The sequence below is a fragment of the Triturus cristatus genome, chromosome 4_1 (assembly GCF_964204655.1).
Source record: "Triturus cristatus chromosome 4_1, aTriCri1.1, whole genome shotgun sequence".
NCBI lineage: Eukaryota > Metazoa > Chordata > Amphibia > Caudata > Salamandridae > Triturus > Triturus cristatus.
In genome coordinates, this window is record NC_140585.1 from 913,929,549 (window position 1) to 913,942,497 (window position 12,949).

At 45.8% G+C, this 12,949-nt stretch overlaps 1 protein-coding gene across 2 annotated transcripts in view; it reads left to right on the plus strand.

Annotated features, from left to right (window-relative positions):
* LOC146855790 (uncharacterized) overlaps window positions 1-12,949 on the plus strand; it is a 208,021-nt gene that overhangs the window by 131,913 nt on the left and 63,159 nt on the right. For both annotated transcript variants that reach the window (XM_085653699.1, XM_085653700.1), the window contains exon 10: window positions 2,663-2,783. In XM_085653699.1, the coding sequence (XP_085509825.1) occupies window positions 2,663-2,783 (121 nt within the window). The remainder of the gene's footprint in view (window positions 1-2,662; window positions 2,784-12,949) is intronic.

Here is a 12,949-nt window from a genome sequence, read left to right on the forward strand (position 1 = left end):
AGTAAATTTGGAAAAAACAAAAACCCACAATTAGGAAGGCCGCTTTGAGAAAACTCCCGGTGTAGGCCTATGGACTACCCACAGTTATTGTTGAGTATACGTAGGCACAGCTCTATCCCACCGCTGAACACCAATTTATGTTGGAAAACCACACTCCCACACTGAAAGGGTGGTGGCGGTCTTCCGGACACACTGTGGTAGCTTGGCTCGAGTGGTCAGGAAACAGGCACCGTGCTAAGCATACGACATACCCAAACAATAACCATGCGTGCATCCGTTCCAAAAACGACTCTACACCGTAAAAATTATGAAAATAACTTTCTTTATCTGCTTTTTCTCTTAGTTGCTGATTGGAGAAAATAAATAACAATCACAATATACAAACTTTTTAGAAAGTGCAGGACAAATAAATACTGGCTTAATGATTCAATAAATAGGGGTGATCATAAATACTGACGGCATAAATAAAAGTGCAATACAGACAGGCAATTAAATATTCTGAGGCAATAAATACTGTAACCAATAAATATTGTGCATCAATAAATACTGTGGACCAATAAATACAGTGGAACAATAAATAGGTTAAATACAATAAATACAATGCCCCTAATAAATACTTAAAAGCTGACAGTGACACTCATGGAATCAGATCACTTTTGAATTCTTAAGGGCTGATTTGGCCCAGGCACAGCTTGTGGGGATGTGGAAGGCTTGGGGGTGTCTACTCCCTGGCTTGGACAAGGCTGAGGCCTAAACTGAGGTAGATAAAGGGGGGAAATACCAGAGACCTGGCTCTCTCTCTCCACACAACTTCTCTAGATTAGTCCCAGTTCACCCCTGGCACAGTCAGGTTGGTTCCAGCACCTCCCTAGCCCCTTAGAGCAGTCTCTCAGGTCTCCACAGGGCCTTAGGCACCCTCTACTCCACTTACTGCCCTTTTTCTGATGCTCCGACGCCGCTGGAGTCGGGTCGACGCCGTGAGGCGGTTCCAGCTCGATGTCGGCGGCCTCGGCACAATGTCAGTTCTTTGACGACGCCGGCGGCGGCTCCGGTCTCGACGTCAGCGGCCTCGGTTCGATCTCGGCCTCCGATTCGATGGCGTCGGGCAGTCTTACTCGATGTCGACTTCGGGCGGCTCCGGTCCGATGGCGACCTCGGCTTCGATGACGTCGGCCGGCCTTGCCTCGATGTCGACTTCCGGCGGCTCCGGAGTGCGATCCTCACTCCCGACCTCCGGTGCTCCTCACAGGTTTCCGGCGACTCCGGAGTGCGACCTCCACTCCCGACCTCCGGCACGATTCTCACAGGTTCCGGCGACTCCGGAGTGCGATCCTCACTCCCGACCTCCGTTACCCTTCACCTCGGTCTCCGACGACTCCGGAGGGCGGACTTCACTCCTCCGATGACGCCGCTCACTCGACCTCGGGTGACTTCCTCCTCGACCTCTGGTATTCCTCACGACCTCTGACGGCGCCCTCTCTCGACCTCTGGCGGCTCCGGGTACGACGTCTGCTTCTCCAGTCAGCGCCGCTTCTCCACCTCAGGCTCCAGGTCTCAGGCTACTCGACGTCGGACTCCAGGGAAACCAGTTTCCAGGTCAGGATCTTGCTGTTCTCTGTTTCTAAGGCCTGTTCCTGCTGTCCAGGTCCTTAGGATGGTTTTTCTGGCTTCTTCCCACACAGGGCTCCAGGCTGGGCTCAGTCAGTAGGGACTAGTATCAAGGGTGGGTTTATGGACCCCACTCCAGGCACAAGTTTCCACCCCTGCTGCCTCACTCCTTCCTCCTTCAAGTTTCTGCTGCTCACTCCTCACCAGTCAGGTGCCAACTGCCAGCTCCAACTGCCAACTCTCTGTCTTAGCTCCCAACATTCTAAACCGCCTCCAACTGTCACAGGGTTCTGGAATGTTCTGGAAGGTGCTAGCAGGTTCCAGTGGATGCTGGTGATGTCACAGGTGGCCACCATTTTGTGCTCCAGGCCCTCAGACAGAAGTTTCAGGGGTAGCTAAAATGGCTCCCTGAATCTGCAGCAACACGAAAAAGTCTGGTGGTTCCCAAAAAGGAAAAATTCAAATAGGGTTTGAGGCAAAAGTGGGACAAAATAAATAATGATGAGGAGGGACCACCCAAAGGGCTGACAGGTCTAACAGGCAGTGAGTAGTGTATATTAAAACTCTTAATGTTAAGGTGCAGTCAAGGAAATAAGGCAATGCAATGGTTCGGTATAACACTATCCTGTGATTGTAGATTATGAAAAGCACTGTCCTGTTTCCTTAGCAGTGTTTTAGTTTAATATAAATAAATATGTACTAAGCATTCCAGCACAAAGACAATATGTGACTAAAATTGTTGACAATAAAACAAAATGTATGTCAATATAGAAGAATTTAATTCATTTGAAAGAAAATCGTGATCTTCGTTCTATCTAAAAGATTCATTTTAAACATATAGAATAATGTATTTCTTTTACTGTTTAAAATATAAAAAAAACATTAAAAGCTGCTGTGTTCTTTCTGAAAGCATTGTCATTGTTGTTTACATTGAAATGTATTTAAATGCAATGCAACTATTTGCAATGTAAAAAACATGTTGTAATTGAAAGCATTTACTTTGGTTTTTATTGTAATGATTGATATCCCCTGTGTCACATATCCTTTTTCACAGCTCAGAGAAGTTGATTCGCCGATGTTGGAGGGAAGTTTTTGGTCTACTTGGGATCCTTGCTAATCTGGTGACTGTTTTTCTTATTGAGTTAATCACCTTTCTAGGCAAATCCATATTCCAGGTAAGTTTGTGACTCCATTATCCAAATTAAGTAGATTTGTAGTAACTGGGGGTAATGATGGCATTGGTACACCAAATACGTTTTATCTTCTGGCCATAGAGGGCTCCTGGAACACCAAGCGTGTTCGGCATCTCATTCACAAACCTATTTCTTTATTTTTGAGTTTTATATGTCAGTTTTGTTGTGTGCATAAATTACAACTGCTAGAAGTCTCATCAATTCATGAGACAGATGTGTAACGTTTAATCTCTATTTCATACTATCACATTAATTAGTCTTTGGCGGGGTGGTTAAAAATTCTGATCTGAATGTGACACACTATATAAAAAAAAAAGTCTTCATCAGATACGTTTAATCACTGATGATTTTTCAGTCTTTTAATTGGGGATCCATGCTAACCTAGTGTGCACTTAGTCTCTTAATCAATTTGTATGATTTGTTTTCATATAGTTTTTTTCGTCCATTTTGTGTACTCATTGAGTAAAGGTCCCTGCTGCCTAACTGACATTGAAATTGGGACTAGGGAATGTCTCTCATCATCATCATCAATCTTTATTTCGACAAATAGTCATAAAAGTAACCATACAATTATCAATACAGATACAATACAATAGGTAAAAATATACGGCACAGTGTCAGAGTGTAGGATAAGTAAAAATCAATAATAAAATGGATATACCAGTTGATACAACAGGTAGTTGACATCGCCCTTGGAACATGCCAATATTAATAGTCGATGCAAGGTGACTCCATACAATCTAAAATATTGAAGTCCATTCTCAAGGCATCTAGCGTACTAGTGTGGGGGTATGGTTACGGGTAGGATTATCACAAGTCCTTCTTATCCTCCACATGGCTGAGAGAAAGGATGAAACAGCAAAGACTATTATAATAGTTAAGTCTGTTTTAAAAACTCGGTAGGCGTGCATACAATGCGTGAACCCCAGATTTTTACAAACGGGCACAATCCAACACTTTCTAATCTTATTATATGCAGGACAAAAAAATAATATATGCAACTCAGTTTCCTGGTCTGCATCGCAACCAGGACAATTTTTTGGAGCGAACGGAGACCATTTACTTGTAAAGGCTCTTATAGGTAAAGAGCCGTATCGCCACTGCAAATACAATTTCCTTGCAAGGTGAGGTCTGATATCATTCAGAATACCCTAAAAATGGTAAAAATCTTTAAACATTAAAAAGGTTTGTGTTAGAATTGAAGATTGAGATTTTTGGATTAAAACAGTAAATTTAGATTCATAATACAGATTAGCGAGATGCTTTCGTGAGACAGTAGTACATGCTGTCACCGGGTCGGTCCACAGCTGTGAAAGGCCTATTTTCACCAATTCCTCCTTAACGTACCTCAGCCAGGGATGTTTCCCTGCGTTGGGTAATCCCAGGACTTCCGTAATTTCTTTCCTATAGTCCTGGAGCTCTGGAGTAATCCAGATCCTCCGCCAGAATGTTAAAGGTTTGAGACCCAGTTCTTCATCTATGGATCTGAGACCCAAATCGAGTCTCAAAGGCAATAGAGGAGTACTGAGAGGGAGGGCCAAGAGATGCCTTAGAAATTTACTTTCTGTAACTGTAATCTCTGAGCGGCAATTACAACCCCAAAGTTCTCCTCCATAAACAGCTCCGCCCCTTGCCTGTGATTTATATATTTCAAGGGGTGGACCAGTTGGTTTAACACATGATTTATTTAGGAGTTTTATGATCCCCCCCTGCTGCTTGAGCTAATTTCAGTTGGGCTTTGATTTGATGAGGCGCCTAAGTCATTGTTTCATTTAAAATGAGCCCCAGGTACTCAAAGGTCTGGACCCTTTCCAGGGTAATTCTCCCTATACTTGGGTTAGAACGTGTCATTGTTGGTGGATTAAAAATCATGTATTTAGTTTTGAGGGTGTTTATTTCTAAACCCCGATCAACACAAAACATCTCAAAATCATCCAACACTCGTTGTAAACCCATAGGTGACTTCGAAAGTAATAAAGTGTCGTCTGCGAACATAATCGCAGAGACCCGGGAGCCTGCAAGTTTAGGGGCATCGCTGTTAATAACCTTGTTCAGATGTGCAAAGACTCCGTTGACATAGAGGCAGAATAGAGTGGGAGCCAAGACACACCCCTGTCTGACTCCCCTGTCAACGGGGAATCTAGATGTTAATACTCCGTTATTCCCACACGTGACTTGTGCGAAGTTTCCCTTATGCAATCGAATTATCATATTCAATAAGGGTTCAGGAATGCCCAGTTGTTGTAAGACAGACCACTATTTGGCCCTGGGAACCAGGTCGAACGCCGCACGTAAATCCACAAAAACAGTGTACAACGAGCCACCCTCGACTTTAACAGTTTTCCAAAATAGCATGGTCAAGCGGAACATCTGGTCGATAGTAGACACGTTCTTCCTGAACCCTGCCTGGTAAGGACTCAGGATGGAGAATTCTTCTGCCCGGTCCCTGAGGGGTACGTCAATAAGGCTGATAGGCCTATAGTTGGTCGGGAGTAAAGGCGAGCCTTTCTTGAAAATTGGGACTATCTCGGCTCCCAGCCACGTACTAGGTATCGCCATACCCTTCTGGACTGCATTAAATAAAGCTGTTCGATAGGGAGCCCAAATCTTAGGTTCATGTTTAAAGAGGTCACCAGGGAGTTTATCCAGCCCAGGTGCTTTACCGGCTGGAAGTTTGGATAATATAACAAGAACTTCTTGCTCCCTGAACTCATCCCCATATTGATCAATAGCAGATTTAAACAGTGGTACCCCCTGCTCCTTTTCATTGGTAGAATGATCGGCACCATATAGGGAGGAAAAGTGGTCTTCCCAAACAATGGCAGCAATATTAGGTGCAATCGCCAATGAAGGATCAGACGACCCCGTGTTAACAATTTGCCAGAACTTCCGTGAGTCTTTTGTTTTTAATGCTAAAATCAAATTATCCCAGTTATCGTTGTCCCACTCCATCTTGGCATGATGAATTAATTGCTTATATTCTAATCTTTTTTGTCTTATTAGCGCCTTAGTGTTGTTGGACTTCACAGCCTTGAGGAGTTCTGTTTTTGACTTCCTACAGGCAGTATTATACCAAGTAGGTTTATGCCACTCCTTCTCACTTCGGACGCTATAGGATTAAAAACATCAGCCAAAATGGTAATTAATTCCTGATTTAAGACCTCAAATTTTTTAAATGTTTCAGGAGTGGGGCAATAAAGTTGTAAAGAAACGACCGCTTTCAATACCGAGATTACCTGCTCATAGAGTTCTGCCAATGACGGTGGATGGATAACTAATTTTTCTCACCTAACCCTACGCCTATTGGTAGATGGATGGTACCTATCATCTGGGTCTTTGTTTAAGTTGGATAAGGCATCGGAATTGCCTGGGGCTAGAAATTCTAGGATTAATGGGTTATGGTCACTATCAGCCCTAGTCTCTATCCTAAAATCAATGACCTTATCCCATGCACAACTCTCTACAAGTATATAGTCAAGACGTGACTCTTGGCCAGGCTTGTTGAAAGTGCACTTAGCAGGGACATCTGTTTTAAAACGGCCATTACATGCCCTGATTGAATGCTTCAAAGTTAGGGCCATAATTTGGACAGCCAGAGGCGTCCATGACCTAGGTGAAGGGCACACTGCTGGAGGGATTGCCCAGTAATGGTCCTCCTCTGCGATATCAGTATCCATCAAACCCGAAAGCGAATGTAGAGAGTGCTTCAATAGTACCGGATTCAGACGTAATACTCACAGGTCTTGAGTACACATTAATCAAGGCAACCCTAAATTCATTCGGCCATTCTAGGATCACACACTGTAGATCCTCTGATGTCGTATTCAAGACCTTGGCTCGACAACCCAAATGGGTGCGAACCCAGATTATTAAGCCCCCAGACGGTCTGCCCTTGCCCCCCCATCTGGCCGGAACTGAGAATGAAGCAAATCCGCTCCGATGGTATTCCTCCCTAGCCCAAGTTTCCTGGAAAAGGCAAATATCATTCATATCTATGAACAAGCCCCACTCGGGACACATTATTTTATTTCCTATTCCAGCTAGATTCCACGAAAGAATTGTCAGTGGAGCCGAAATAGGTCCAGATTCGACAATTGGTTCCACATTAGCCTCTATAATCGTTATGTTCTCCACCACCCGTCCACCTTCTGTAACCCCACTTCGATCATCAGGAAAGTTAATATCAAACAAGACTTCTGGCTGAATACTCTGGACGGTAGGTATTCCCCCTAATCCACCCTTGATCATGCTTGTGAGTGGTTGGTCAATCTGAGTAATTTTGTTAGTACTAGTAAGACTCGTCCTCTGGTGACCCAATGAGTTAGGATTACTGGGTAGTCAATCCACCTCATTTAGGCAACTGAATCGATTGTAATCCAAATAATTCAGTGTCCTGGTGGGATAATATAAGTTATTCCTATTCCCTCTAGTATGACTTCTGCAAACCCACCCTTGTCCAACCTTCTTCCCATCCCTTCTCAGAAAGACTAGCTTGGGGTGGATAGAAAAAAGGTACTGGAAGAGTCCGGATTAAGGACTCCTCCTCATGGGACGGGCCGCTAAGAATATAGGAAACTATCCCTGGGTCTCTGAAGTTAACCAAAATACAATCGCCACTAATATTTTTCTTAGTTGGTCCCAACCATGAGACCCTTCTAACCATCAGAATTTCGCTATAAGTCTGTAGGGGGAGGGGTCTATGCTTGTTTAGCCAACTCGCAACTTTATTTTTTAGAGAAGCAAATGACTCAGCTCTTGAATTGGTGAGTTCAGGGCCTCCAGCTAGGACAACTACCAGAGGGGCGGCTTCCGGAGGTAGATTTACTATCTGATCCTTCCTCAATCTATTCACCTCCGGGTTTTCTCTCTCAGTATTGGAAGTAGGCTTTTTCGCCGTTAGCCCGGGACAGGAGGAGGGGGAAAGATTAATATTCCTTTCTGGGATGGCCTGAGCTTGGGAGGAGGCGTTATCCAAGACTGAAGAAGATGTTAAAAAAAGAGAGTTAGGCAAATGTGTGTCTCTTGGATTAACGTCTCTCCTCCTATCTATACCACCCTCACTTTGTAGAGGATCTGTCCTGTGCTCAGATGCCCTTTCTATATTTGACAGTCTAAGAACTGTTTGATCAAGTCTGTCAATCAAGGGCTTCAAAAGAGATTTCAAGATACTTTCAAGGTGTAGGGTTTGAGGATCAGGCCTTGCCTGCATGTTATCACTATTTAAGGTGATGGAGGGCTGTACTACAGAGGGACTCTGAGCAAGAGAGTTAATAGGATCGTTAGATACAGAAGAAATCGACTTAACTTTTGGCCGCCCTTCAGTTTTGATATCAATTACAGAATTGGATAGCCTTGCCTTCTTTGCACCCCCACCCTGTATGGACCGCTTTCTTTTTGGAAGAGCCCCCTCCCTATCACCTCGTGATTGAAGAGAATTAGCCACTACTCCATTAGCGGGCGCTACAATATCATTAGGGGGAGGCACAATAGTAGTGTCAATAGAGGGCAATGGGAGATCTATGGTTTGGCCGGAACGGCAGCCAAAATCAGGTAACCTATTTAGTTCTTAAGAGTCTCGATTAGGTACAGAGTTAGGAACAGTAGTGGACCTATCAGGTGTTCTTACATTTGCTATATGGCCAAGAGACTATCTTTTGGCATTATCAATGCCCTGCGAGAGACGGCGTTCCAAGATAGTAATCTGGGTTCGATATTAGAGAATTAGCTCTAAGCAAAAAACAGTCCAGAGTGCCCGCCATCATTGTGCTGGACGAGTGAGCTTTGCTTCTAGTCTCCCTGGCCGTCATTCTCGACATGTATAGCAATAGAGAAGACCTTTAATTGGCTGACAAAATAACAATACAGACAAGTACCTCGCATGGAATAAGACCAAGAGGAATGGCCCGGTCCGGTCTTGCACGGTCTGTAACGGGCTAGAACGGGCCCGCCCTTGGCCCGGGCTTAGCCCGGGCGCGTCCCGCACTGCGTCAGTGCGGTAACAATATATACGTCCAGGCAGGGGGCGGGGTCTCGGAGGAAGAGGCTGCAGCTGCGATGTAATGGGCTGCTGGTCCTCGCAGTCCTTCGTGTTCAGATGGCCCCAAAAACAACACCAGCAACAAGGCTCCCACGAGCGGCTCCCGCGAAGCGGGGGCCGCGAGCCGTAGATAGTGTCCAGGCAGGGGGCGGGGTCTCGGAGGAAGAGGCTGCAGCTGCGATGTAATGGGCTGCTGGTCCTCGCAGTCCTTCGTGTTCAGATGGCCCCAAAAACAACACCAGCAGCAAGGCTCCCACGGCACCATGTCTCTATATCTTAAAGTAAAATTATTATTTCAAAGCCCTGGCATGTGCTACCTTTCTAGTATTTTGCCCTATTCCTCCCCCTCCTGTCTTCCCTCCTCCATCTTTCATAACCACAAGATCATACTAATTTCCCCCTTCTCTTCCTTATGTTAGAATTATTATTTAACAACTATTTCTTATCCTATTTAGAAAGAGAGGGGGAACACTAGGCGCTAATTAAACGTCCAGTGACTCGTGCTCCCAAGTACACTATTCATAGCAAAGAGGGGAGTCACTGTTCCTATTTCAGAGAAGAAGGGAAGAAAGAAATGAAAAGAAAGGCACTCATGTCGTGTACTACTCTGTGTGGGGGACAGTGTGTCCTCATCTTGATGCCCTCACACACCCCGAAGGATGTCATGCTTCATCATTGGGCTGTGCTCCTCGTCGGTCCGGCGCTGCAATGCCCTACGGGTTCCCCGAAGGGTCTCTTTATCGGAGATCTTTTGATGAAGTCGTATCGGTGCTTCGGGGGTCAGTGGCAGTGAAGTCCTAATACGTGCTTTAAAAAATGGCTGGAGGGAGGGTGAGAAATTTTATTAAGGTGATCCCTCTGTCATTGCTAAAAACAAATTGAAAGGTGCTGCTATAAGGGATAGTATGTCCCTTTGTAGCTAACTAAATTGTATATCCCTGATGGATATATTTTCCGGTCAACATGTTTCGCGCTTCTCTACGGTCTCAGGAGGAGATCCAGAGCGCTTCGTCAGAACCAAACAGATTATGGGAAGAAAAAAGTTGCCAATGGCCTAATTTGATCCAGTGCCACTGGAAAGATATGGAGAGTAGTATCTCTGGAACGACAAGAATGAAAGAAAGCTACAGGTTGATATTAAAATAGTTATTAAGGGATGGGTTCAGTTCACACTATAGTGTTTTGCTGGGTCTTCTATTGGTGGGCCAGGTGCTCGTGACCTACAGCATAATCCTTATTGCAAACGGTCGGAGTGTCTACAGGTGAACTAAAAGTGCTTAATTGTAGGATTAGAAAATTAAAAAGATGCGTCAAGTGACCAAAGAAAAATAGTGGATGATATAGTGCCGTGGTTCTATGGTAACAGTACTTCTCATTGGTATTGGTTCCATATATATACATATGTCGGGGTTTTGTGGACTTGAAAGTGTTATTTATAAAGTTTTTTGTATCATGATAAGTAATAAACCTCTGTTGTCTAGGTAGATAATACCGCTAGGCCCCACCATTGATGGCAAACTTTGAATCACTGCGCCAAATATATATAGGTAACTACAAATCTCACCCCTTAAAAACTGAGAAATGCCTCATGAGATCGGGTAAAGGTCACTCGAGATCTGTGGAAAAGATGATGATAAAAACATTTTGCAGAGCTCTGTAGGTGCTGTCAGAATGCCAGATAAAGATTATGATAGAGCCCAATAGATCTAGGGCCAGGCAGGGGCATTGTGGACAAGCCCCGCACTCTGGCCCGTCTCGCCCAGGTTAGTACTCACTGTTCCTCGATGTCGCTGGAGCCGTTGCACCTGTGCGCCTCTCGCCGTCTTCACTGATGTATGGACTATGCCGGTATCCCCTTTTATAAGAGTTTGGCGTTCCCATGAGGCTCAGGGTCAGACTGATTTGCATATGGCCATGTCTGAACTGGGGTGGCAGAGTGGGCTAAAGAACGGCGATGGATCAAACCCAGATCTGTTGACTGGGTGTGAGTGTTTGATTGGTTCTGATGCTCCGTCCATCACCACCCCCTTTTGTACCGCTTTGTTCGCCATAAGTTGGCAGGGTATGCTCAGACGTGAGTCCCTTGCGCACTTTGCCACTGGATTCAAGCAAGCCTGGCTGAAGACGGCTGAAATGCCAGAAACCGGTCCTAGGAAGCTTGTTTCCGGTCCAGGGAAGGCATGGCTTGGCAGTTCGGGCTGGACTGTTCCCATGAGGCACAGGGTCAGACTGATTTGCATATGGCCATGTCTGAACTGGGGTGGCAGAGTGGGCTAAAGAACGGCGATGGATCAAACCCAGTTCTGTTGACTGGGTGTGAGTGTTTGATTGGTTCTGATGCTCCGTCCATCACCACCCCCTTTTGTACCGCTTTGTTCCCTGTTACGCGGGTAATTGCCTAATTACGGAAGTAATTGGCAAATAATACGTGCGAAAAACAGGCGAACATCTTGGAGTGGTGTCCCTGGTATTTATTTATATTGTGGTTTTACCAGGGTCTCGTGGGAAAGGTTTTGGAGAGAGGAGGGTGTGTTTTAAGAGCCCTGAAAGTTGGTTACAAGTGTGTATCATGGTCAGGACTTAAAAGTGTTTGATCAAATATAACGCTGCACTGGTTTTGGTGAGGAAGTATGTTTTCCCCAGTCGCCATATTGGAGTGGTTTACTGTTGTTTAAAACAGGAGGAAAAGAACATGTAACTGCTGTGATGTTCTTTTTAAGAACCGATCATATCACGCCTTGTTATATTCAGGTTACAGAATTGGTATTTTCTCAGTAACCTTCTTTTTTATTATTTGTGTGTTTTTTTTTTTTTTTTGTTTTTTTTTTTTGAAACCGTTTATTACAAAGTTCAAAGAATATACAAAGATGGGCCTACAACCTTCAGGCCGGCCGCTAGCAAACATGAGGAGCATAAGATACACACAGTAGAACGCAGGCTGCGGCAAAGGGAAACGTACAGGAGTTAGCCGCGTTGATGGCCACAACATCCGGACCCCACATGACGGTTTCATTTTAACATAAATAACAACAAACAAAATCAAACCACAAGGCAACCCACGATCGAAAACAGCAGCATGTGCTCCCCTAGAGGGGGGACCCTACCAATCCATAGGAGTATCAAGGGGGGGGAGAAGGTCAGAACAGGGACTGGGTGGACTCAGTGCCCGGTACCGGAGAGCTAAACCGGCTAAGGGGACGGGGCAGGCGATGGATCGGGCAATAGCGGCGGGGCACAGATTCCCCCGCGGTAGGCGTTCCAGGGGCCCCATACTTTCACCCATGTCCCAGGCTTACCTCTCGCTACATACACCACCTTTTCCCGAAACATGCACCAGTCCATATTTTCCTTCCAGGCCGAAACAGTCGGGGACCTCTGGGAACCCCACAGTTGAGCAATATCGCGCTTGGCCACCATATATCCCAGAGTCACCCACCACGTCTGTGGCGCCGAATAGTCAGTTGGTTCCCACACGTTCAACAGGCATCTCCTCGCTTCGGGCAGCAGCGGCACACGCGTAACCACCCGCAGGACCTCATGCACACCACGCCAGAATCGCTCCACCTCTGGGCATTCCCACAAAATATGAAGAAAGGTCCCCAAAGAACCACACCCACGCTTACACAACCCGTCCACAGCATAGCCCATACGCAATAGCCTTGGCCCCGTTATGTAGACCCTATGGAGTATCTTGAGCTGGACGAAGCGAAGGCGGGCCGGTATGGCCACCTCTTTCGGGGAGGCCACCGCAGAGACCCAGTCCTCGTCGTCCAGCTCCAATCCATCGGCAACCCAAGCCTCGCGAAGATCAAGCAGCAATCCCGAGCGGTCATTAATCAGTTTTTTATAGATTAACGAGATCGTGCTTTCGGGTACATGTCCATCCAGCACTCTATCCTCCAGAGGGGAGTACTCCGGGATGGAGGTGACGTCCGGGAAGGCGGAGCGTAGTGCATGACGGATCTGCATATACCGAAAGTACTCCCTGTCTTGCAACTGGAATTCCGTCTGCAGCATCTCGAACGTTTTGAATCCCCCCCTCGTCCAGAGATCCCCCACCCTGCTGATGCCTATCATGTCCCACTTCTCGAAGCCCTTCGAGGTCCACAGG